General features: G+C 45.2%; 1 protein-coding gene across 2 annotated transcripts in view; it reads left to right on the top strand.

Moving 5' to 3' along the window:
* Nucleotides 1–15,047: 15,047 nt before the first annotated feature.
* Nucleotides 15,048–27,883, top strand: part of exoc2 (exocyst complex component 2) — a 32,234-nt gene continuing 19,398 nt past the window's right edge. For both annotated transcript variants that reach the window (XM_068319509.1, XM_068319510.1), the window contains exons 1-6: nt 15,048–15,090; nt 21,523–21,680; nt 23,442–23,618; nt 24,278–24,404; nt 25,926–26,039; nt 26,680–26,804. In XM_068319509.1, the coding sequence (XP_068175610.1) occupies nt 21,563–21,680; nt 23,442–23,618; nt 24,278–24,404; nt 25,926–26,039; nt 26,680–26,804 (661 nt within the window). In that variant the 5' untranslated portion in view covers nt 15,048–15,090; nt 21,523–21,562. The remainder of the gene's footprint in view (nt 15,091–21,522; nt 21,681–23,441; nt 23,619–24,277; nt 24,405–25,925; nt 26,040–26,679; nt 26,805–27,883) is intronic.

Here is a 27,883-nt window from a genome sequence, read left to right as displayed (position 1 = left end):
AGGCTTCCTCTCAGAGGTGTGTTGCCACTGTGTTGGCCGCAGGCCTGCAGGTTCTACGTCGGTAGGCCTGTGGACGGATCCCTAAAGTCACAAGGCACCAAATCTGATTTTAAAAACACAGATATTGACTCTATCCCAAATTCCACAAATCCGGTGTCCTCATTGGTCATTGCTCCATCCCAATGCGCTGGTGTAACGATTACATCACCGGCTGAACAGAACAAGCTATCAAACCCAAAATTGTCGCAATGATCGGTTGACAAGAAAGAATCGATTCTCCTGTTTCAGTTGACTTTTATTCTCTACCTGCAACAAGTTCAGATATGGATAAAAAGACGCTGCATCATCTATCAGCTCAGGGCTAACACGCAGTAGGAATGATCAGTAACCGCTAGGCTGAAGTAGCATTTTTGTCAGCAATAATAGTATATGGATTATTAATTGATTTGTGCTCTAATGGTCAGTTTGTACATTTTATATGCAGTATGATAAAAATAGCTTCTAAAATGACTGACAACGGCAACCCCAAAGGAAGAAATGTAGTTTTTAGAGCTCATACCGTTATATTTTCTATTATATTCCAATATCCCTATTGATTGATGAACAGGAACAGTTGGTGAATATTTTTGTTTGCACATGATGTCAGGAGAGAATTAATAAATTGGCCATGTGGTCGCTCAACGTGTCAGAATTTATCAAATATGAATGATGGATGGTTCTAATGATGGTCTGTAAATGAATTAACTGACCACACATGACAAAGTTCACAACTTTATCAAAATATTACTTTACAGCATCTGTTTTCCATCCGGGCAGCCAAAAGTTCAAGAATACACAAAACCCCTGATTGAGTTACGGTTTGTGACGACAGTCCTGCAGACGCTTGTTTTTAACCTTGAATTTATTTTTCCTTATCTCAAATCTGAATATAGTAACATAATAAAAGCTGAAAGATTCTGGATTGGATTGATGTAGAATAATCACCCAATCAATCGTCCTTTAGGTTTTTACCAAAGGTCAATATACACGGAAATACATTTATTCCAGATTGATAAAATAAAATGCTGACAAGCTGATTTATACAAATAGTAGAGGTGGAATAAAAGTAAAATAAATCACTTTCACATCAATTTTTACTGCCGCTCAGTTCCAACATTTAAAGACAGATTAGACGTTTAGGGCAAACATTGGCTCTCAAACCGCAAACTGGTTTATGTGATAACCGGTGAGTGGACGTGACCCGCCGTGTCGCAATAAAAGCTGAGCTAATCATTAAGTTAACGCAAGTTAAACACGCCTGGTTAATCAGGGCGTGGCTGAGGTCCAATACAAATGATGGTCAGGTGTGAATCACTGGGGGTGTGATTCGCTCACCGTGTTGCTCGTTCACCCACGGATCTGATTCAAAGTCGACCGGTCCCACAGGTGTGTGCGGTTTGTGCAATCCATCCACCACTCGCACCCAAAGTTAGGTGGAAATCGGTTCAGTCGTTCTTTCGCAGACGATTAAATACTTTTTGTTGTAAGTTCTATAACACAATGTTAAACGTGAAAAGAAAAAGTTCCTGGATGAGAACATTTATAAAATTCGCTTCGGATTTTAATGGAAATCGGTAGTTTTTGCATAATTCTGCTAATTATGCAAAAAACAAAAACAATCAAACAAACAAAAAGTGTTGCAAATCATGCCTGAAGCAGCTGTTAGCTAATGCTAACTGGGCTAAGGTGCTGGTCATCCTGTTAGATGAGCTAAAACATATTTAGCATTCTTTAGCTCTGGAAAATTTTCAGAATGCTCCTCAAAAATATTTACAAAGACGATTTTTAAAAAAATATTTTAAATTGTTCACGTTGTCTAGCTTTAGGGGAGCTCGGTTAAACGTTCCGTGCTGGTTTACAAAGCTCTAAAGATGGAAAGAGTTGAAGAAAGAATCTTTGATTCCATCAAAAAACAGGAGCTTTAAGTTAATGTGAATGTAAGACGAGGATAATAATCACGGAATCTGCTGTTTGGGTGACATTTATTTGTCGTATCGGCGACTGGAGGTGAAAACCATTTTGTAATTCTGGTGAAGCAACTCTTTAAATCTCTGAAAGCGAACCAGGAGGACGTAAATAGACAGACGAGGATTTTTAAGCTGGGAAACATAAGATTTTGGATTATATAACACCTGCTGCAGCTCCATATCAACAAGGAGCTCCTGGTATTCGGAGTGTACACGACTGTAAAGAGTGTGTTTGGGTTTGCAGCTGAACAATGAACTCTGTCATTTTTAAGCAGGATGAAAGTTTAATGATCCCCTCGGGGGAATTGGGAGAAATCAGAGGAAACTGAAAAGATGTTTTCCCGTTTATGAGGGCGCGTCATCGACATAAAGAACAACTTTCCAGCCGTTGTTATGCTAATTCTGTTCCTCGGGTTGCAGAGGTTTTGGAGTCGGGGGGGAACAAATTTGACTCCTTGTCGTCGCCGTTGTGCCCCCCCCCCCCCCCCACACACCTTTTTTGACTTCTGTTTATGCAGACGTCGGGGGGCCCCCCAGCTGGATCGGGCCCCCTCACAAAGGAGGTGTCTCATGTCGCTCTCTATGTTAATGGCGCCGTCTTTGTGCGTCTGCTGCACACGGCGATAACCCACCCCCCCACCCCCCAGCTTTAATCCAAGCCTGCGTCTTGGCTCTTGTTGGGATTAGCTAGCAAGGGTCGCGTTAACGGCGTCTAATCTGCAGCGGGGCTGTTCTTCAGGAGTCAGGGGCTTTGAGTAAAAACACAATCACGCGTTAGACGCCGCCGCTCTGCATATACACGCCTTCATTATCCCCTCTGTGAGTGGCGTGCAGCGTGTCACGCGTCCCCAAGTTTGCAGTTAGCTGCGTGTTTTCAGGTTCCCCACAGAACGCCGGGGGTGCGACGTCCAATCAGAAGGCTGTTTATCTGCACTGACAAACCCTTCGTGACTGGGTTTAACCGTGTCATGCCTGAGTGCGTGCGCGTTCCCCCGCTGGCGACAGCTGAGGTCACCTGTCTGGCGTTAGCGGCGGCCTGAGTAATGACTGCAGATACACTTCATATCAGCGGTGGGTGTTCCCGCCGGCTTTGTTTGCCCAGTCACTCAAACACTCAGTGGACTTACACTTTGGCTTCGTTGCCCTAACCCACCCACCCCCCGCCCCCCCACTAGTCTTGACGGATCGACCCCGAGGGCCCGGCTCCTTGTCCCGCAGGTGAACCGCGAGGGCCGCTCAGGTGTGATGCTTTTCACCTGTCGGAGGTATGAGGCGTGTCTGAGGGTGAAAGCGTCCGACTGACAGGCGGCGCAGCAGAACACGACGTCCCAGAGTTCAGTCAGCGCCGCCGTTCAGCAGGTTGAGGCTTCGCCGCGGGCACCAGGTGAGGAAGGTCAGAGGAGGAAGAGGAGGAAGAGACAACAAGGTCTGAACGGGAGATGTTACAAGAGTGGGCAAAACTCTCACAAAATACGTCGTAACAGAAGTCAAACATTTATATATGCAATTGTATCTTTGCTCATTTGTAAACAATAGAATCAATACTAATCAATGGTATTGGTCCCAATCACTTCCCACGCCCTTTAAAGGTCAGGTGTGTCTCTGCTGAGGGAAAGGTGTGACGTCATTGGTCGGTGGTCCCTCCGCCTCCACCAATCACTCGACTACTCCAACAACCTTGCAGGCTCAGTCCAGGTCCGTACAGTGAAGTTGGTGCATTTCTTGTTCTTTTATTGATCACATGATCACTGACAGGTTAGACGAAGGGAAAATTTAACAAATGCCTCCTGACATGTTTTCCTGTCGTTTTAAACTCTCATTTTGGTTCAGATTTTTGACAAATTTAGAAAGTAAATCAAATTTTATTGCAAAAATATACAAAAGGTTTTACGTTTACGTTCACAAACAACATGTGAGGATATTTTACTCTTTTTCTTTTCCAACTGAAGAAACACAGGAGAATCCGAGCTGCCGAATGTTCATCAGATTATTGCTTGATTGACGCGCGGCTGTAATAAATCATTTCCTGTCTTCACTGCTTGTTGGTCTGCTGATAAAAATAGAAGGTTTCTTGTCAGGTGGGGGCCCGGGGCCATGTGGCAGTTACACAATGTTCAGACACAGACGCCCTCAGGAGATGCTCCACACAAAGCGCCTCTCTGGGAACATGACAGTTACACAATCCAGCTCCTGAGCCACTCTTGTGGTTTGTGTTACGTGTCGCATCGTGTTTACATGACATGAATGATCCCCGTTACATAAAACCAACGCCACGTTTGAGAAGGCGCCGTGTCATCGTGTCGTCGTATCGCTAACACGCCCCCCCCACCCCCACCCCACTCCCACGCCCACCCCCTGTGGGAATCTGTGGAATCATGGGATCAGGATCGCGTTCAGAGCGTGAAACAGATTCTCCAACAGAAAACGCGACGCACCGATTTGTGGTCTTAGCGTGACGATCAGATCCAAAGGCGTGATTTTAGATCGTCATCATTATCATTATCATCATTATCATCATCATCATCGTCGTCATCATCACAATCATTACCATCATCATCATATCATCATCATCCTCATTGTCATTCTCATCATTATCATAGCTATCTTCATCCTCATCATTGTCAGCATCATAACCATCATCATCAACAACATTCTCATCATCCTCATCCTCATCCCCCAGCTGATGGTTAATCATCATCAGGATGAGGTTGGCTGTTTAGTTTCAGGTTGTTGTTTGTTGGTCGGTTGTGTTCAGGTTTGTGTTTCTTTTACATCAAATGATCCAAACTGTCATTATGTTGTTCTGGTAATTATTTCTCTTTATTCTCATTAGAACTTCAATCCCACACCTGCAGGAGTGTGAGTTTTCTCATATAGAGTTTAAACCTTTCATCGATTTGGCTGGAAAAAAAAGTGTAAGAAGTCAAAACGTAAATTAAAAGCAGGAAAAATTCAGTCTAATTTTCCTGTTAAATTATCAAGTTAAATTGTAGAAGCTAGTTTAAACTGTTGTGTTCTGAAGATGTGACATCACTCAGCTCTAGTGGGGACAGGATGTGGCCCCAGGGGGAGGGGGGCCCTCGGTGGAATAGCCGTGACTCCCAAGGTGTGTGTGCGATACTGATAAGTCCCACGGCATGCAAACGCATCCAGCTGTGAAGGCAGACACTGAGCGGTTATGTAAATGCTGTGGATGGAGTGTGTGTGTGTGTGTGTGTGTGTGTGTGTGTGTGTGTGTGTGTGTGTGTGTGTGTGTGTGTGTGTGTGTGTGTGTGCGGCTTCAGTCTGGATCAACACACACTGACCCGCTGGGGGTTTTGCATAAACACACCCCGAGGGGACGGCTGTTACCGCCTGATTGCTCGCAAATTAAAAGGGACGTCTGTGTTTGTCCGAAAACTTTCAAGGGTTAATTTTCCCCTGACAGATTTCAAATGACTTTTATTGTGAAAATTTATCAAAACAGGAAGAAACAAGTCTTGTTTTTGTTCAAAATGATAGAAGCAATACAAGGTTAATTATTAAATCACAGATAACGTTTTTTACCTTTTGTTTCGGGAAAAGCCCACCAAAATAAAAGCATCTAAAAGCTCCAATTATTACATTTGACTTTTTTTTAACTTATTTTATTTAATTTTATTTGAAAGGGACCCCATACAGTTCAAACATAACTCTTGTTACCTGATAAATGCACCAGACTGTAGCTTTAACTTTTAATGTGGCAGGTCACATTAAAAATACAAAGCAGTGAAACAACACACAAGAACATTCGTGTAAATAACAGAAACGATCAAAATCGCACTTGTGTATATTTAAATATTTGAATAGATTGTCATCACAGTTTTCAGCTTCAGTTTATAAACTGAAAATAACAGATATCTTAATAAGTAGTAGTCAGATTTACATAGAATTCTATTTAAATGTTAAAATCTGATTTATTTAATTTGTTTCTGTTAATATTACATAAGAGGTGAAATTTCTTTTGGACTTTCATTTTGAAATTGTCAGGAAAATTGTACATTTATATTTTAACGTTTCAGAATAAGGATGTTTACATGTTACTGTTGTGTAAATTATGTTTTTAAATGACTGTATATGGTTCTTATGTGGGGTTGCAACTTTTTATTGGTTCATTGTGACTTCTAACATAAATAATTGCTTTTGTGGAATGACATTTGAATGTGAATTTTTCCTCTGTTTGCATTACAAGCTCTAGTTCATTGTTTGCCAACATTGGGTGATTACTGCTCCTTTATATCATTGTTTCTAGTAATTACTTCTATTTATTCCTGTCAGAACTTTAATCACATGACTGCATGAGGGAATACTTTAATGCCATATTTTTCCACGATAGAATAATGACTCCTGTCTGATCTCTAAAAGACGAGAAAACGACACACAAACAAAACCCAAATTGACACGAGAAAGATTTGCAGAGCACTAATATTCCTCGAGACGCTTTGCTTATAATAAACACAGGCGTCCGTCACTAGAACAGGCTGCACCCAGTTTTCTGCCCGGTAACAGTGATGAGGTGTTGATGCGACAGGTACGTGATGTCACAGGTGACCAGGATGAGACGCGATGCTTGAACTCTGCTGTCGGACAGAACGGTTTATGTGTGACCACAGTTCACAGAACAATGGCCGACAAACGTGGATCAATGTTGTTCTTGTTTCTAGGCGCGGCCTATCGCCAATCAGAGCTGTTTAAACAAGATAAAGGGCGTCCATTAGCGGCTCAGGTGTGGGGCTCAGGTGTGGGGCCATTCACAGCCCAGGTTTCCAGTCAGCGTGTGGAACACCTGGCCTGATAAGACGCGCAAAAATGTACCTGCTAAAACCTCCACACAAAGCCTGGGGGGCCGGCGGCGTCTTATCAGCCTGAGAAACGACGGCCATGTTGCTCCAGATGCCTGACCTTTGACCCTGGAGAGTGTTGCGGCGTGGCGGCGCGAGTCCCGCTCCCCGGTGTGTCACTCGTGGTGGTGGTGGCGTCACCCGTCAGCAGCTGGCTCCACCCACTCCGTTTCTCGTGATGGGGGGGCTCTTGAAGGGTGGGGGCGGGGCTTGGTGGCGATGGGGGGGGTCGTCTCTTGTCAGACGCATCGCGGCCCAACGGTTGCTTCCAGCAGACATCACCTGCCGCTCAACCGACCTCACCCGACTTAAACCGACCCCAACCGACCACGACGCTAATTGTCATCAAAGAGGGGAACAACAAATTCAGGGGGGCGGGGGCGGGGCTAAACCGACCAGAAACGGGTTGAACGGACGGCCCGGAAACTCCCGGCGCTCTCACTCTGTGTGTGTGTGTGTGTGTGTGTGTGTGTGTGTGTGTCTTAATTAGGCCACATATGAGCTTTTTTTAATGCCGCCTCTCCACTATAATTATAATAGTCATCAATAAATAATAATTTACGAGGCAGTTTTATAGATAATGGAAGAATTTACAGTAAAACAAACAAAAGTTCAAATTTCTTTCTTTCTAAAACGGTTCAGACTAGAATCAGGAAATAAAAGCAGAAGCAGATTCTCTTTTGTTTCTGGCCCATGAAGGACGGGACGTGTTAGTTTATGTTAGCGTGAGCTGCTCTAGTTCTTCTCCTTAAATAAATTGCAGGTGATAATAAAAAAAATCTACATGTTCTCTCCTGTGTTGCCTTCAGGGCCCTGGGTTCTGTGGGATAATTAAGACGATGACTGTAAATTACACATCATCACCTAACCCTAAATCCATTAAATGTTCTTTTCTGCTGTCTTTAATGATTTAAGGATTTAACTGGAGTTTGTCTCCATTCCTGACTGGAAGCGTCACCTGAACGCCTCACGTTCAGAGCAACGAGTTGGAAGCACACACACACGGTTTATTAGCCTCAACCCAGATGATGTTATGTAAAGCAGGTGTTCCTACCGAGTCTGTCGAGAGTAAATCAATCGAGTCTCGTTGAGTCAAATCGAACGGAGTCAGATTGAATCGTATCAAACCGATCAAGTTGAATCGACTTAAAATGAATTGAGATGAATTGAATCAAATCCATTTAATCGAGTCGAGTCAAATCAAATCGAGTCTAAATGAATCGAGTCAGCTTCTGCTTTTGTTTGGTCATTTTTCTTTGTCATAAGCGACAGAAGCAGTCATGTAGTTAAATAGCGGCAGATGTAGATAACGCGCCAATTAGCTTCAAAGCGGGTCAAAAAACGGAACAGTAATAAATCAACTGTCTGAGAAATGCAGCGTTTCACTTAAATGAAAACATCACATAATAAAAAGCTATAATCATATTAAACATAGCAACTCAGATTCCATCACAAAAGCATCAATGAACCTCTATATATGATGTAATAAACATAATTATTAATTAAATTAAAATATATCGTAATATTAAGCCAATTCATTAAGCCAATCAGCATTTATGTTACAGGGGTGACGGTTTATGGGGCGGATATTGGGCGTGTCGTGGGGGAGACAGTTTGGGCCTGTGCATCAGGTAGGAGAGCAGAGACCCCCCCAGCCCCCATGCCTCTACGCCCCCCCCCCCCCCCCGTGAGTGAAGCAGGATGTCTTTCATCCAGTTCAGCTGAGGGATCAAAGCTAAGAGGCTGGAACTGACCTCAGTTTGCACCTCTGCGCGTCACGCCCCCCCCCCCCCCCCCCCGCAGACACGCTCCTATAGACACCCCCCACCCACCCACGCCCAAACGCCCCCCCCCCCCCACTCAGCTGCACACACGCTGCTTCCCTTCCTGCAGGACGCGCCGCTTCACAATGCAGTGACCCCCCCACCACCGCGTGCACGCGTCACGTGACGTGTGTGTGGGAGGGGGGGGGGTCACAGGCGTCAGACCGACCCGAACCTGCTGGTTCCGTGGGTTACCTTCCTCCATCCTCTTCCTCATTGTCGTCAGCACACACACACACACACACACACACACACACACACACACACACACACACACACACACACACACACACACACACACACACACACACACACACACACACACACACACACACACACACACACACACACACACACACTGACACGAGCAAACTCTCCTGTATTTATTTATCGATAATCAATCATAACTGATACATACGTCACAACATATCCGGAAACAATCCAGATCGATACGGTTTGCATCCGGATTTTTTCTAACAACATTGTTGTTGGTTTGTTTGACCTTTAACAAAAAATCTGTTTTGTTTTCAGTTTGACAGAATTGTTTTTGTTTCTGAATTATTATTATTACTATTATTATTGTTATTATTATTATTATTATTATTATTATTATTATTATTATTATTATTATTATTATTATTATTATTATTATTATTATTATTATTATTATTATTATTATTATTATTATTATTACTATTATTATTATTAATTGTTATTGTTATTATTATTATTGCTATTATTATTATTATTATTATTATTGTTATTATTATTATTATTATTATTATTATCATTATTATTATTATTGTTCCGTTTTTATTTTTAAGGAGGATTGGGAGCAGATTTCCAGTAACCTTGTTGGTTTGGGTGGATTTTTTAAAAGTTTCTTCTATTTCTTAAAAATAATTTAATTTAAGTGTTTCATAGACGGACTTTTCTCATGCAGCTGCTGGACTGTAAGGCTGACAAAGGTCCGAAGTCATATTTGGATTTACATTTTGATATTTCTGAAACTATTTTTAAAAAATTTCTATACTCTAAATTTAAATGCAGGAGTGCAAACAGGACCAGACATCCCAGCTGAGAAACCAGGATCGCGGGCGCCCTCTTCTGGGCTGCAGCCACAACTCAGCAAAGGTCTGGACCGAATGGAGAGGAGGAATCCTGCAGAGGTTCCTCCCCAGGCCTGAGTCCTCACGGCGTCTGAAGACATGTTCCATCATTCTAGAGTCCAGTTCATGTCGTCTGAAGCCAGCTGAGTGCGTTAAAGCCTGACAGGCACAGCCCTGGGATACACAAACCCATGTGTGGCATTAGGGGGCTCATTCAGCTAAAGACCCCCGCTTCCTTTCACACAGTGGAAAATCAGATGCCACGTTGTGTTCAGTTGGTTCAGTTGGTTCTGTTGGTTCTGTTGGTTCAGTTGGTTCAGTTGTGTCGTTAATCCCGGGCTCTTCGTTCAGTTTTAATTTGCTCGATTTCAGTTCGGGTCAGTTTCAGTGATGAAGCTTCAGGAGGAAAGGTTTGAGTCTCACTGGTGATAATCCAGTAACCAGTTTGACCAGTATCTGCATCTGTCCTGGGATTAAGGGGTGACCCTCCTCCCGGAACCATGAATTAACAGATTATCAGGATGCTTTAAAGAAAAGTTTCATTTGGTTTGTGACCCATGTTTGAATCATGAACAAGCAGCGAAGCAAAACTCATCTAACAACTGACCCATTAGCTTCATAAACTTTATATTTATTTCTCTGCTCCAGTGGATTTCAGCTGAAGTAGCTTCACTTTTGTTTCCTGTGCTCGTCTTTCTTTTATTCCCCTTTTCCTATAAACGGATCACTAAACCAATAACATTTTCGTTTCATTTGCTTCTCAGTTTTTGTCATAAGCTGCCAAATATTCCTCATAATTTACTGAATTTACTGCAAATAATTAACAGATGGGGGAGCTGGATGTGCTGGAAGCATGAAGGGCTTTTGAATAGGAGGATGTATTTCACTTCCTCTGGGACCGAAATTAATTTCAGATTCTGGACACTTGAATTGGAGGAGTATTTAAAAAACCCTGGTATTTTCCTCCTCAGCAGAGAACTCACTTCCCTTCATTATATTACAAACTTATTGCTTGTAGGTACTTAATTTTGATTTTATAATTCATTGATGTTGACAACTAATTCAGATTTAGACCTGTATTTTAATTTGGATGTGATATCCGGGATTACTTTAAAAAATATATGAAATAAAATAGACTCGATTATTCTCTAATTTTATTGTTTATGATGTACAGAACAGATCGGAACATTATAGATAAATGTTTATTTTAATTGACCAGATGTAGAAAGAAAGTGAATTCAGTTCACAAAATTTAATGACAAACATTTAAATTAAAATAAAATCTAATAACGGTGTTTGTGGTTATTTTATAGCTACATTATATAATACATACTCAAACAGCTGTCTACTCTACTCTGTAACTAAACATGTGTGTGTGTATTTGTACATATTTGTGTATTTATATTCATATATTTCCCGTGTTGATAGGAGGTCAACCTCTCACCTCGATGATTTAACGTTTTAAAATTCTGTCTTTATTCATTTGCTTGTTGCTTATTAATTTATTTCTCTGCCTGCTATTGAAGTGGATGTCATGACAACGCCCTTCTATCACACAGGTGTTGCTAAGTAACGCTGTTTTTGTCCATTCGTTGGTCATTTTAAAATGAAATCCTCAGATTTAAATGATTATCTGACCGGTACCGGCGGAGCGCGGAGCCGCGTCCGGGCGCTGCGTCAGATCGAGTCCTGCTCTCTTGATTGCGTCGGGCTCCGGTCCATCCGGCTCCCCAGTGACCCCCCCCCCCAGCTGTAACTAAGCCGGTCTGTTTGTAAACACAACCGGTAATGAGCGCTTGTCACGTCTCATCGGGGGCGGAACGCGCCTCCGCGGACGTTACGTTACTCCTGGCGGAGGGACGAGCGTCCAAAGGCGCAACGAGCTGCACGACAACCCGAACGGATCTGGCGCGCATGTTTTTACGTCCTCAGCACCCTCGTGGATTTCTACATCTTAGCTCCTAGACTTTTCCCAGTGACTTTTTTCCTGCCTGGTTCTCAGGGCCGAGCCCGTCTGCGCCTCCTGAGACACAGGAGCCCGTTGTCTGGCCCGGGGAGCCGAAGGAGCGGTGTTATGAGAAGGCAGGGAACATGTTATGTTAACCTGGGTGGTAAAGCCCGGACATATTTGGGAAAATGCCCCTTTATTCCCGCCTACACCCACTATTTTCCTTCAGATTCTTCCAGCTGACTGTGGGAATTTCACAATCTCACCTGCCTTTTGATGGAAAATAGATCAGATGGGCAAAAATGACAAGGAGATTATAAATAAAATAACATCACTTTATCCTACAGGGGAGTGTCATAAACTACAGGGTAATAAAGAGTCAAAAAACTCATAATAATAGGAATGCATTTCAAAAATGTGTCACAATAACAGAGTAAAATAAACTAATAAAAGTAATTATAATAAATAAACTGATCAGGCAATTTTGAAAAGTTGTATTTAGAGGTGGTTGTGGTGATGATGAGAGTCATCTTCATCACTTTAATTCCTACTAGCCCATCAGATGTGGAGGAGGGAGGTGGGGTTGATTGACAGGTAGAGCTGAGTGTCATCTGCTTAAAATCAAACTGGATCCTGCATTTCCCCTAAAGTTTAGGGGATGCTTTGGTGGGAGGAATGTTCTTCCCAGTTTGGGTTATGGGATCACTGGAGACTCATGTGGACACACTCTGAGTCATTCTCCCTTCAAATTTCTATCTTATTATTTTTGCCACCTCGTTGTCGAGTCGTCCCAGTTCTCCATCTTCATCCACTTATCGCTCCTGACGCCCGGCTGGGGCACTTACCGTGGACGGCTCCCCTTTAAAGCCCCCTCTTGCATTGTGTTGATGTAGATGCTTTTCCAAGCTGAGCCTGGCACAGGCCTGGATTTCCGGATCCCAAAATGTGAGCCCAGGGAACCGGAGTGCTGCAGGAAAGGGGGGTTGGGGGTGGGGGGCAGCGGGAGATGGAGCGCCATTCAGAAGCAAAACAAACCCAAATATCAGGGGTTTATTTATCTCCCTGCCTTGTATTAACAGCAGCGCTACAGGCTAGTAATTAGCCACACATGGGTCAGAGGGCGCTCATTCAATTTCCCTTGGAATCTATATTTTCTACAGAGAGGGAATGGATTAGTTCACATTTATGAGTATATAAGGTGTGAATTCTTCTTTTTTGGCAAAGTAATTTCTTTTCAGTTCCCCTAGTGTCTAATAATAGAAGTGTTTTCCTTCTTCCATCCAGTGGTCTCGTTAAATCCCAGCTTGATTGCGCCCCGAGACGCCCCAGACCTGCCCAGGTTATTGTAGAGCGAACACTAAGCACATGATCTCACGGCAGCGATCTCTGACACCGAGCGATTCACACCCGTTTGATGTTGTACAGTTGAAATGCCCCGCGCAGGAAGGAAGTGCTCACCCACTGGTCGCCTGTTCCATCTTCAGGAGCTCTATGGGAGGGAGGGAGGATTTCAGTGCAATATTTACAGTGACCTTTTCCTCTCACTGGCCGGGGGCCCATGGGAAAAAACTGGAGAAGACAAACAATGAACAATAGAGTTCAGGGATGAGCAATGGTGCCAGCGCAGCATGTGCCATGACGGGATGGGGGTCACCGAGAGGTTCAAGGAGCCAGGAGCCCCCACCCCCACCCCCGGGGAGTCACACCTGGGACACCTGCTCCAAGCAGGTGTGGTTAATGAAACCACAATGAGCGGTTGTGAAATGAAATTTATCGTTGGAGTCACGTGAGAAGATGGATGCTGTTTGTCTCACGAATCCACTGAACACCGAGCTGCACGCAGGAAGTTAAAGCAGCCCAGCAGGATGTTCTCGTCGATTGGCTAAAATTAAGATAATAAGATATAATAATTTCTTCCTTTGAAATGCGTCTCAAGATGTGACACGTATAATTGAGCTCATTTATGTCACTAATGTTCCCGTTCAGTGGCGAAGGCTGCACCGCCGAGACCCAGATCAGAATCTTGCAGCGTCATTTCTCTTGATGTTTATGAAGACAAACGGTCCCTCTGCTGCCTCAGCATCTGTCCAAAAGCACAGGTCACAGTTTGATCCCTTAATTATCAGATTACCCCGTCTAATTGGACAATGTGCGTCCCCTTGGGATTGGGCCTTGCCTTATCACACAAAGTCTTTCTGCTCTGCACAATTTGGTGAGATAAATGTAATGATATCGGTACTCCAGTGTGAGCCTGGGTGGTCTATGTTGCATTTCTAATGTCGCTGCGCCTTTCCCAGAACAAGTGGAAATACCTCAGTGATGCACCGTGAAAAGAGAGACGAGAAAGAGGCAAAGCTCCCACTGTGTCCCACTCCAAGGACGTCACTTCAGAGGAGAAAGATTTTTATAAACTGATCATTTCTGTGTCACATAAACGTCTTATTTTGAGAGAGACCGAATGAGCAAGCCGCTAAACACAATAGTCAAATGTCTTGAAGCAGATATTGGATGACTGCTCAGTGTTGTTATACACAGCAGGACATCTGTGCAACAGGAGGTGTGCAGGGCTACATGAATTCATATGTTGGAATGTACATTGAGAAGTGGTCTGAATGCACCTCAGCCTCAAAACTGCTGTCAGCATAATGCATAAAACATGTTTTTTTTAAAATGTGTTATTTATACAGATTTTGGATGACATAAATGCTCAAAAAATGCAAGAAAAGTACTTTGATATATTATGCACTGAATATATTTTTAAAAAGTTGTTTATCTTTCAAGAAAATACATTCAGAATTTACTTTGTGCACAGTTCTGCTAATTTCTTACGAATGCAGATGTTTTGGTTCTTTAATGTTGATGTTTTCACGTATGTATTATATTAAGCAATAGTAATCATAATAATAATTTATAAAACACTTGACTGGTAAGTTGTGATAAAATGGAGTTTCCTCCATGATTTTAATGCATCATTGCTTCTCTATAAAAAAAGTATTTAAGATTCCATTTCATGGGATTTTCATCAAATGTTCAATTTTATTTGCCATCGTAGAGACTGATCAGTCAGATGCTGCCATTATATTTTAGAAGTGTGTTTCTAAACCAAATAATTAAAATCACAATTTTTCAAAGTCTCCAAGCTGTTTATTATTATTTTTAATTAAAAAAAGCTCTCAATAATGTAAATGTAAACATAAAGGCGCTATATGAATCCAATCCATTATTATTAGTATAAATTCGCCATCATTTTATATACTTTTATTTTGAAGGCCGTAGATAATAAAGTAAGGCGGAAGTAATCACAGGAAACAGGAAACGGCAGCTGCGGTCTCGTCTCTGACAGCAGTAAGTCAACATTTTCTTTAAGATATTTTTCTCCTAAATGCTGAAAATAGAAAAAGTCTAAACGTTTTACCTCAAGCAGGAATATAAACAGGTTTTAAAAATAGGAACGACACCAGTGACAGCCGCTGCAACGGTTAGATTTCACGGCAGAGCCGTTAGCTGCTAGCGGACGCTGCTAGCCGAAGCTAACGTTACCTGTCAAAGCAAAGCTAGCATCGCGTCTGCAGTCGCGAATGATTTTGATCGATAAATTGCGCCTTTCACGTAGTTATGAGAGTAATTGATCTGATCAAAGCCCGTTTATTCTGCAAACCTAACACACCACAGTCACCCTCCCTTCCTCTTTCTAAATTTACTGTTTAATTGTCCTAAAATCGTGAGTTCTACACTCTTTTTACTGTGACTGACCTCTGCGACACTGAATAATAATAATAATAATAATAATAATAATAATAATAATAATAATGCAATAATGTAAATTATTGCGTTAGGTTTTAGTGCTATATTCCCTGTTTGCTGCTTTAAACCGTCTTTATGGTGATGATGGGATGCCCTCCTGTTCTCTTCACAGCTTCAGAGGCAGAATTTCATGTCAATTTAATAGATGATATAAATCTGATTGATCTTTTCTCATCTGATCATCTTTTGACATATAATGCTTCACAGAGTTTATTGAAGAATTCTTTGCCTCTGATCTTTGAAATATGTAATGATTATCTTCTTTTTTAGCCTTTTGTTTTATTTCCTTGATTTACTAATGTCTGTAAAATTCCGGACAAGGTTTAAAGTTAAAATAGCCTGTTGTGTTTCAGATTGAGTGTTTATTAATTAATATTTATATATGATAAAAATCAACAAACGTCCACATTTAATTTGCTGGAACCCCAAATGTGTGGAGTGTGTACTTTTATTTTAAAAGCTTAAGTCTGATATTTCTGTAAAAGTAATTTTTAATTAGTGCAGCAGCGAGTGGAACATGTAGATCCACATTAACAGCTAGTAATAGACTAGAAATTGTAGTATGTGCATTAACGACTGCATTGTCAACTCTAATAATAATGATGAAGATGATATACACATAAAAGTGATGATGACCGTGATCCCAGCCTGGAACTGAAGCGACCCCCCCGCTTTAATAAAGCAGCTTCATGCTTAGCTCAGCCTGATTAAACGCAGTGTTTTCATACAGAACCGAGCCGAAGCCTCTCTAATCCCACTCTTGTGTACTTTTATCAACTTTTGTCGTAGCGTGCTTTCTTTAAGTAGTTGTTTTTTCTCCGGGGGAATCCGTGTCTAACTGTGTGTGTGCTTGTTCAACTGATTACGAGTTATTGATTGGCAGGTCGATTGCCGGCGGGCGCCGTGTCGCCGTCACAGGAGCACGATGTCATGGAGCTCCTCCATCATCCGTGTCGTCAGCCTTTCAGCGAGAGCCGACACGGCTCTGTGTATATCTGCCCTAAAGTCAGCACTGCTCGGCTGGGGAATGCGGGGGCAAGGCTACACTGATCCATTTCCTGCCCCCCTCTTGGGGCTCTAATTGAAAAATTTGGGTGGCCCTGCTTGTTTGTTTTGGTGGAATGTGGGCTGTGTTTTTTTGAGGCTTTTCCTCCGTGCCGCTCCTCCACGGACTGCGTGGGGAATCGAACAACAGAGCTGAAGCCGAGCCTTGTTTGCCAAGCGGCTCGGCTCCCTAGGCTCTGCCCCCCCCCCCCCCCCCCCCCGGGTTGCCTGCTTCCTGCTGACAGGCCTGAACCACTGGTTTTCACACTGAGAGTCCCGTGACCAGTCAGGTCTGGACAGATGGATCATGGGACGGGGGAGCTGAAGGTGGACGTTTGGTCCGTGCAGCATTCAAACATCTGATCTTTACCCCGTCGTTTCCTTGGTTTTAGCTTCCTGCAAGAACCTTACAAACAGAACAAGACAGTCAGAGACTGCAACATCCTGTGACACCCCTAAACTCAAACTTTTACCCTGACCTACACATTTTTGGCTTCCTGAAAATGTTGCTTTTTGTTTTGTGATTATTTCTCATCAGGTTTCAGAAAGGTGTACAGTGTGCCATCGTTCCTCGTGGTTAACGTGTTCCAGGAACCACACGCAATTAATTCCGTAATAGAGTGATAAACTATTTATATTATTATTTAGGGTAATTGGGGAGCACTGAACCCTCCCCATCCTTCTATCTGTATTACCTTTAAAACACTCTGATAGACTGTTTAAAACACTTTTGTGTCTCACGTAAGTCTGAAACTCACAGAACAGATGCCGTCAGCCAAGAGAATGTGTGTACGGTATCATGTGACTGCCTATCAAAAATCTGCGATGAGCACTAAAGTTGAAATTTGACCTTGACCTAGTTTTCTCAAGGTCAAAGTCATCATCTCATTTTCTTCCCCTTTGCTGCCTGAGTCATGAGCTTTTTCTTTCAGACATCTTCGCTTCGCGGGATATAATAATTGTTTCAGCCTTAGTTGATTACTTCATCAGTTAATTTCCAGAAGCGTAAACAAGCATATTGGTGATTGATTATCCCGTTTGGATATATAAAAAAAGACCAGATCACTTGTGGTTCTGGTTTGATTGAAAATATCAGCTTCATTTCTGCTAGTAAAACTTTTTATACTTTTAAAAAAGAATTCTAACGCCGGTCAAATATTTCAATTTAATAATTTAGTACATTTTTGAACGTTGACTCCTTATAAAGCAGACTCTCAGATGGAGTAATGTTCATGGATCAATCAGGTTCATTGATGAATTCCTGTGGCTGTGGGTCCGTTCTCACACCGGCTCTCCTCCCCCCATGTCACTGGGTGAAGCCATCTGTCTCCAGCCAGCTAATCCTCTACAAACATCTCTCCACATTTGCGGGCCGGTCCTCCATATTTCTGTTTATTGTTCCAGGACGTTCAGATGGGAAACCGAGGACTTCACTTTGTTGGACCTTTTCTCTGAAAAGCACTCGAGACCGACAAACAAACAAGCAGCGAGCCCTAAAGATAACAAAGCCTGTGGGCAGACGGGACGGCGGTGGGATGGCGAGCCGGACCGCTCCGTCCTCCTCCTCCTCCTCCTCCTCCTCCTCCTCCTCCTCCTCCTCCACCCCTCCTCTGTCACGAAGGCTCTGAGACGCTGACTCATCACCGATGACTCGCATCAGTTCCCGCACGGAACACGCATCTATTTCAGATCCGCTCGTTTGAAACCCGATCGGGTCGACTCCCGCTGCGGTCCGTCGCCCCGTCCGCGTGTCGGGGGCCGGGTCGGCCCCGGGCGTGAGCGAACACTGTGGGCGATTGTTCGGGGCGTCGCCCGTTCTGTGTGATCAGAGTGCCGGGGTCGGGCGATGTGTGGCCGGCTCTGTCCATTCAGAGCAGTCGGGGGGGGGATCTTTGATGGAATCTGGTGTTTGTGTAATGTTGGGGAGCTCAGAGTGAAATGTGTTAGTGTTGGTGGGGGGGTGACTTAGGCGCTCTGAGGGGCCGAGGGTGATGAACTGTCTAAATGGGTCCCTTTGTGGCCCCCCAAACCCATTACAGTCTCCCTTACACGTCCGCACACACGCTTGCCAATCACTGCCATATGCGAGTCACCTTTGAGCCGCCGCATCTGAGGCATGAACGCCTCATTCATGTGGCGGCCGACGCGTCCGGGGCGCCGCCACTGAGAGGCCGGCATGTTCCTACAAAGAGGTCAAAGGTCAAAGCTCGCAGGCCTCACCCTGGGCTTCACTTCTGAGTCTGATGGTTCAGATCATCAACTCTGTGATCAGGGATGTGTTTCTTTGTTGGGTGAAATGAGTAGAACCCTCTGCACACAGTGACGTAAAACATCAATATTTAAAGTAGAGAGACTTTATTTTAATTCTTCCATTTAAAAAAAAAAAAAAAAAAATCAGGGATGACATCCATGAATTGTGATGCAATAAATCCCATATTGTTGGTTTAGAGTGTAGTTCTCTGTTGGTCTGAAGTATTTATAGGATATTATTTTTATTAATCTGTTGAGTTAGAAGAGTTTTACAGATCATTTATCAATTTATCATTTATGTTATTTAGTTATTTTTTTCTTGTTTCAAACAAAATGACAACAAATTCCAGATGATTAAGTTATTTACATGCATTGATATATTGATGTTGAGATTATTCATGATGTAATGCAAAATAAGTTAATTTAACTTTTTTATTTCTTTAATTCAGTCGTTATAAATTATATTATTTTATATGCAATGTTTTTTATTTTTTGTTATTTGACAAAACAGTGTTTTAAGAATAGTACGTTATGAGACATTTCACTTTACGTTTTATTCCTAATTTCCCTTCGGGGATTATAAAAGTTTATCAAATTAAAACTGAAAAATAAAATGAAAAGAAAAGCGTCCATGTTGATCAGATTTATATGTTTTTATTCATTTGTTGATTAAAATAAATAGTGAATTAGGGAGCGTTTAGACCCCCCCGCCCCCTGCAGTTTGCCAATCAGCCTCCAAGTAAAACAAATCTGTTAGCAGAGCGAGCAGCTGGAGCTAGCGCTGGGGGGCTAGCAGGGTCCTGATTGGAGGAGAGCACAGGGAGAAGAAAAAGAGCTAGGTGTGTTGTCATCGATTAAATTTAGCCTCGTGCTGGAAGGGTGATCTTCTAGGGATCCCTTGATGACCCCCACGACCTTCAGGGGGCGGCAGAAAATGCCACCCCCCCCCCGTTTTCCAGCCGGAGCGTTGGAACGTTTTCCTCCTTTATTTAACATGAATCAAGATCCAGTTTTCTATGACCTAGTTTACAGAGTATTTGTGATGGTGTGTGACACGAGATTCTGGTGTGTGTGTGTGTGTGTGTGTGTGTGTGTGTGTGTGTGTGTGTGTGTGTGTGTGTTGCAGAGGGGTCTGGGCAGTGTTCCCGTGTCCATGCTCGGCCCCCAGAGTAAAGTAAACACAGCGGCTCTTTTCTCATCCCAGCCGTCAGCAGGCTCTCCCCAGGCCCGCGCCAGAGACCACACACCCAGACCACACACACACACACACACACACACACACACACACACACACACACACACACTGGCCAGGCCTCTCCACAGATCTTTCCCCACACACACAGACCACACAACACCAGCTCGGGCCCCTTGCACGCAACCGAGCTGAGCTGTCATTCTGCCCAGCGTGTTAGTGTGTAAGTGTGGGTGTGTGTGTGGGGGGGGGGGGGGTCGGGGGGGGCTATCTGTGTGTTTGTGCACGTGTATTTCCAAACTGGTGGGGGTGGGATTGGCTAGAAACAGTCCTGGAAGCAGAATGAAGTGTACAAAATAAAGCTCCAGTCCCGTACCCCCCCACTCCAAACATGTGGGATTGATGAGTGACAGCCCCCGCTCTGGTTCGAGGCCCGTTCACCTCTTATCTCCTTCATGGCGGATGCGCCCCCCCCCCCGTTTACTCTGACAGGCGCTGCAGCGGCGTGAGGTGAATCCAGCCGGGCTTTCTTCTTATGCCCGGGGTGGGGGGGTTCCATACTTGTGCTGCTTTGATGGACCCCACCGTCTCAGAGTCCAGCCGGTGATCAATGAGGACACGGGTCGTCCTCTGATCATGTGATCAGAGGTTCGTTTGCTCCTCGCTCAGGTATCGATCCGGTGATCACCACCGGTGGGCGTTCCATTCAGCTTCTAATGAGCTCCACAGAGCAGGAAGTGCCCCCCCCCCCGTTTGTTTTGTGTTTACTTCACACAAACATGAATCCACGGAACATTCCTGAATATTTAAGACGGTATTTTTGTTTCAGCATCAGGAATAATCCTTAAATTGTGTTTGTGTGTTTCTGATCCAGATGATCCCGATCGGCTTTGATCAATCAGCCCCCCCCCATCTGTTGTGTGCCTACATCTGATTAGCAACCATGTGAAGGGTTACCACGGCGACCCCTGTCTGTGTGAACTCCTGCATTGTTTGTGGGGAACGTGTTCTGGCCGCGCAGCCACAGCTGCGTCCTGATTGGTCGGTTCGCTGGCAGCCGTTGGTGCACCAACATCTGCGCCGCTGAAATACATCCCTTCACTTCTGGGTTTTTTTTCATCTGGAATGATTCCCTCCGTTCCTGCGCTCAGCCCCCCACCTGAACCGATTTGCATGGGTGCTGTTTGGTCGGTGCCATAATCTGAGCGGCGTTGGGGGGGCGGGGGGGCTCACGCCGAGTGATTGGGGAGTCCGGGTTTATTTATCCTCCACTGTGAGGTTTACATTCCTCCTGCTCTCCGTCTCATTCCTGGCTGCCTCCTGTGTTTCTCCTATTATCTGGGAGATAACCGCCACCGCGCGTCTGGAGACCCCCCCGGGGTTGGGGGTAGGGGGGGTCTGATTAAGGAGGGTTTTAGTGCAGGTGATTGTAAAATATTCATAATGTTCTTCCTTAACTGAAGTCTCACGTAATTCCCCCCCACCAGGCACTGATCACTTCATCCTGCCCCCCCCACCATCACCAACATGTCTCGTGCCCGTCAGCCCCCCCTGGTCACGGGCATCTCGCCCAAGGAGGGCGCGGCTTGGACCAAAGTCACCATCCGTGGAGAGAACCTGGGAACGGGCCCCAACGACCTCATCGGTAAGGCGTCTAGAACCACACACACACACACACACACACACACACACACACACACACACACACACACACACACACACAAGCAGTGTGTGTGTGTGGGTCATTCTGTCTAGCAAAATTAATTTTTATCATTTCGATAAAAATAAAATTAGGATAATTTAACAGGAGAGGGAAAAGCGTTTCTTCTCTGGAGTGAGACGTTATTTAATCTTTCATTTGTTTAATCCTTCAATTGTTTTTAGTTCTTAAAAATGGGTTTAAAAATGTTTTGAGCTGAGAGTTTTAACATTGAACATAAAGTGATTTTTTTAATCATCAAACCAGAGCGAAGCTTTTTAAATTGACTTGTTATAAACCGTTTGTTTTTATTTAAATGATTCAGAATTCAACAGGAAGCCTCGTCTTTTTTATTCTCACCTCGTCAGCATTTAGGTTTTATTTTCATGACAATTTAATTTAGCTAAAAAACAAATTGGAAGTCAAGCAAATAATTAAAAAGATTTTCCGTGGTGAAAAGTAAAATTAGATCAACGTGCTGCAATAATTAAATACAGATATTTGACATCTTTCGGATTAGTTTAATTTAATTGATTTAAAATATAATATTAGTTCACTTTCTATGAAGTAAAATAAAATTTTAATTTGAACCATTTTATAATATAACTTTAAATTTTTAACTTGTAAGATTGTCTGAATGGTAAAACAGACAACTGTTGTTGTTTTTTTAAATTAATTGATTCCTTTTAGGAAACGAATTTCTGTCTGAACGTTTTGTTTCCTGAAACAAAAATAATATATTTTGTTTGAAACTCTGACTTTTTATTTTTAGTGTGACAGAGAATATTTCTGCTCACACTGAGGCTGAAAAAAAAAAAGAAAAGTTAAGTTTTAAAATTATTTGACAAATTATTCCCTTCAGAATGTACAAAAAATATTCAATTAATTCTCGTGAAGGACGAAAGAAAATTGAAAATATTGACATTTAACAATCTATAAAAAGAGAAATTAAAAAAACGTTCCTGGTCAAAATAGATGAATAATTTAATAGTTATAAACTTATCAATGAATAATTCTAAATATAGAATATTGAGCTGCTTTTCTGTGACACTATTTATTATTGAGATAATCTATTGTTTTGTTTTGCTTTAATGTTAAATTCTAGTCCTTGTTTTCCAGGTTTTATTCTCATTAAACGTGATATACGTGGTGTTTTCTCTCCTGATGTCGCCCCGTTCGGGGGTGGGGGATGGGGGGTCCCGGTCCAAAGGATTCTTACGGTCGGTGTGGCGTTCTCTGGCCCGTGATGCGGAGCTCTCTCTGACCCTGAGCGTCCCCAGGGCCCCGCAATTACACAATCAGATGGTCACAAGTGTGTGTGTGTGTGTGAGTGTGTGTGTTCAGTGGGGGGCTGGTTGTTGGTCGTCCTTCACAGGCGTGGATGATGTTTGATTACACACACGAAGTGGACCCCCCCCCCCAGTAATCACCTCGTCTGTCTCCTGACGTCTAAATAGTTTTCAAGAGGGTTTAAAGAAGACGACAGATGGGGGGGGGGTACTTAGCACTGAAGTGTTAGCTTAAAGGAGCTGAGTGAGAGGAGGGAAGGTCACGGCCACCCATGCCCGTCATGACCCCAACTTGAACTTTGACCCCCGGCGAGTGCTTCCTGAGGGGGGGTTGGGGGGGGGTTGTCCTCCCGTGTGCGTCGGTGTCAGGTTCTGTTTGTGCTGTGTCTGTATTTAACACCTTTACCCCCCCCCCCAGGTCTGTCCATCTGCGGACACAACTGCCTGCTGACGGCCGAGTGGATGTCAGCCAGTAAGATCGTGTGCCGGGTGGGGCCGGCCAAAGACGACAAGGGGGAGATCATCGTCACCACCAAGTCGGGGGGGCTGGGCACGTCCACGGTGTCGTTCAAGCTGCTCCGGCCGGAGCGGATCGGTGAGACGACCGATAATCAATAACTATTGATCAGTACGTACATCTACAGGTCAAATGAGATCAAAGCAGGAACGATCAGATGACCCCCAGATTTAACCCCCGACCTTTACAGCTGCTTAATCATGTTCTGTTTGATAATATCAGCCTGTTACCATGGAAACGCCTCTTCCTTTGTGAGACCTGAACGTCTGTCTTTAGCGTGTGTTTGCGTTGCGTTTTGTCTGTTTTACACGCGTGTTTTCAAGCGTCACAGAGCCAGCAGGCGTCAGTCTGTCTGTCGGACGGATTCAGGTTCCACCCTGAGGCAGGAGAAACCGAAGCGTGTCGTGGGACACGGGGGTCACGCGGGACGGGCGACACATTCTTCTCCTCCCGGCGCAGAAACAGCTAATCGGAGATTTAGATTCAGAACGTCAGGAAAAAAAAGTGTTGTCACGTCCAATTAGAGGCGGCGACCCCCCCAGAAATAAAGGAGAGCTGCTGGGATCGTAACGGACACCTGTCGCGGCCCCCCTGCATGCTAACGCTGCTGGTTCAGAGGCTAACGTTAGCAAACCGGGCTTCTGGAGACGTGAACGTCTTTTAAAAGCGTCGCCTGGCGGAGGAAAGGATTTCAAAACGTCCTAACCCCGCCTCTCCTGCCCCGCCCCCTCCTGCAGGTATCCTGGACCAGTCTGCCGTGTGGGTGGACGAGCTCAACTACTATGACCTGAGGACCGACCGCAACAAAGGCATCTCCCCCCTTTCGCTTAGACCCAGCAACCCCCTGGGCATCGAGCTGGACAGGTACGAGCCGGGAACGCCGACACGCACCCGGCGCCGCCGCGAACACACGGACACGCGCCCGGCGCCGCCACGAGCACACGGACACGCGCCCGGCCCGTAAACACGCCACGCTCTGCTGGTGGAGTCGTGGTTTACGCCCCCAAACAGACACAAACGCGCCCCAGATGCAGCCGTTTGAAGTTTCGTTCCGACACGGCGACGGCTGAACCGCCTCCAACCGCCGCTCAGTCCTGTTTAGAGCAGAGAGAAGCAGCGACCCACACACGTCTGTGTACAGCACGCCGCTGCCTCCCACGCGCCCGGCGGTCCGTCCACAAGTCCCCCCGAACGCCGGGTGTCGTCTGGTTCGATTTTAACCCTTCGTTTGTTTGGTTTAAGGAGGCCGGCGGGGGTGGGGGGTGGGGGTGGGGGGCGACTGACCGCTCGGCCCGGCCCGTCTGCTCGTCTCCGGGTAGCGCGGTTCCACGTTAGCGGACAGAAATATATGGACGCCTGCGTCAGCTGGTGGATCAGGGAGGTCAGTCAGATTCTGAATGATTTGGTTCTTCAGGCTGTGTAAAAAATTGAGGCACGAATCCGGAATAAAAAGATAAACCAAAGTAAAATAAACTCACATCTATCCGTTCTTTTTCCTTTCAGCCTTTTTTTTTTTTCATTCGAGTGAAAATATCTGAGCAGCAGAGACACGAAAAAAAAACCTGAATGAATGTAAATTATCCAGAAAAGAGTCAAAATAAACCAAACAGTCGGGACATTTGACTAAAACTCAGCAGAAGGGTGATTCTGAAACGAGCAGAGGAACAACAGAAAGTCAGAAACACACGTCGACAAGTAGAGAGACCCCCCAGCTGGAGGTCAGGATTCCCTGGAGGTCTATGTCTGTCCGTCCGTCTGTCCGTCCTCACAGCGTCCCTACAAAACTCAGTTATTTTTTCTAGGATTGTTTTTGCATGAAGAAAACAGTCGACTAGCGTTGATTTCACTTTTTACGTTCAGGACGAGAACTGTGTTTAAGTAATCCTGAGGCTCTAAGTAATCAGAGTACTTTCTTAAGTCAGGAACTGCATCACATCAGAGTGAATGTCGTCGGTTTCCCAGGCTTCAGAGCTCAGCACTGTAGCACCGTGTGTGTGTGTGTATGTGCGTGTGTGTGTGGCTGGTGGAGCTGTGTGTGTGTGTCGGTGTGTGTGTGTGTGTGTGTGTGTGTGTGTAAGCCTCGGGTCATTAGCACACATCAAGCTTCCTTAATGAGCTCTGGGTCCTCCAGAGGCGCCCAGGCGTCACACACACCACTTCCCACGCCGGGCGCTCCCAACGCGGCCGCTGTCTGGCAGCACGCCGCCCCCTGCTGGAGGAGCAGGATGCGACATCGCCGTCAAAATACCTGAGTGGTCAGGGTCTATAGACACATCTTTAGGATGCTATTCCACTTGTGTGTGTGTGTGTGTGTGTGTGTGTTCACATAGTTTTCTGTGTTTAAGCAGCAGGTCGGTGTTCTTCTTCATCTCCTGTTTCCCACAGAGGTAAAATCCCTCAGAAGGACATGGAGCTGACGTTTCCAGGCATGAGTGGAGACTTCACCAGTGAGAACTTCTCCGCCACCTGGTACCTCATAGAAAACCATTCCGGCTCCAGGTAGGCCCCCCTGGCCCCGTTAAGTATACACACACCCTCAGATCAGAACTGTGTTTTATAGTAAGTTAAGAAGTTTAGAAGCTGAATCGTAATTTTGTGGATAAAAATGATTAACGAGGCAACAAATGTGATTTAATTCCTTTAATGTTAATGTAGGATTAAAATGAACTCTTCAGAGGGAAAACTGACCAATACAATCATTAAAAATTAAAATAATCATTAGGTAATAATCATTAGGTGCAGGAAATTAAATGATCGATTAGCTTGAGTTTAAGAACTTAAGAACGGTTTCCTCGCCGCCGCTTCAGACGGCGAGCGAGGCTTCGACACCAAAGCCCTGAGCTCAGGTGACAGGGGGGGCACAGGAGCTATTTTAGACGCTCCTGACTTCCTGTCCCCCGCCTTAGCCTCCCAGTAACCCGGACCCCAGGATCCAGCAGGACCAGGGTCTCTGTTTGGACCTGCAGGGTGACTGTTGCTTCCTGTGGAGGAAACCTCACTCAGAACCCTGACACACACGCGCGCGCGCACACACACACACACACACACACACACACACACACACACCAGCCAAGCCTGTGTGTGTAAGCGTCAGTCGAGCGTTTGAGGCTCGACTGACGCTCGTCTTGTGTTTCCTCAGCTTCGAGCAGCTGAAACTGGCCGCCGGGAACCTGAAGAAGCAGGCGAGCAGGAAGAACGAGGGCAGCCTGGCCTACGTCAAGGGGGGGCTCAGCACCTTCTTTGAGGCCCAAGACGCCCTTGCAGGTAGGAGCGCTGCGGATGTGTGGACGCTGTGCGAGTGTTCACACCCCCCCTTAACCCCCCCAATGTGTGGTTTTAAAGCGGTCGATTAAAATGGCTCATTTGGTCGCTGCTCAGAAACCCTCTGCTTTCTGCTACGCTAGCCAAACACAACGGCAGCGGTCACACACACACACACACACACACACACACACACACACACACACACACACACACACACACACACACACACACACACACACACACACACACACACACACACACAGGTGACTGCTGTCGCTCTGCCAGGTACTCCAGATGGACTGTTTGCGTTACGGTTGGGGTATGTGTGTGTGTGTGTGTCAATGCCGCCCCCCCCCAAGCAGCTGCTCTACTTCCTCTACTATTCATAAGGACTCTTTTTTTTCACCCCCCCCCATAATTCTTATTGGTTTCTGAGTGTTTGCCGGCGGTTTGGAGCGAGAAGATGTTTGTCTGGATTGAAATAAACGGAGCGGAGCGACACAATGCGCGGGGGGGGCATTAGGACTGATGGAGCCGATAACCCCCCCCAGTGTAACCGGTGGGAACACTAAACACCCGGCTCAGGTCTGTGTGCCCGCTGCCCCCCCCCCTGACAGGAGGCGATGCTCCCCGACGCGGTTAGCATACGATCAGGTGAACCGCGCGTCTGGACCCGCCCACCTTTCCAGGTGAGGTGGAGTCTGGAGCTCCTATTGGTCGGGTCGTTCCCCACAGAGACCCCCCCACGCCCCCGGGTGGATTTGGTTCTTGCTGGCCGTCCTGTAAACAGTCCATGTGAACGACCTCAGCCTGGTGACAGACATGGGGGGTGGGGGGCTGTTTGGAGATGGGGGGTGGGGGCCAAGCCGTTCTGGTTGATTGACTGACTTGACAGTCCTGTGAGTGAGTCCAAGGTTGTTATCCCCCCCCCCCCCCACAAAAAAATTGAATTGCTGGTTTTTCATTGTTGTGTGGGGAGGAAGTCTCCCAGCGCCGCAGGAAACGCACCGGCTACCGGGAGCCGGAGTCCCCGGGGCCGCCGGCCCCCCGCAGGAGTCAAAACATGTCCCGCTTTAGAA

Source organism: Antennarius striatus, chromosome 7 (assembly GCF_040054535.1).
Source record: "Antennarius striatus isolate MH-2024 chromosome 7, ASM4005453v1, whole genome shotgun sequence".
In the NCBI taxonomy this organism is placed as follows: domain Eukaryota; kingdom Metazoa; phylum Chordata; class Actinopteri; order Lophiiformes; family Antennariidae; genus Antennarius; species Antennarius striatus.
Note: the sequence above shows the minus strand (reverse complement) of the source record. Positions and strands in the feature narration are given on the sequence as shown.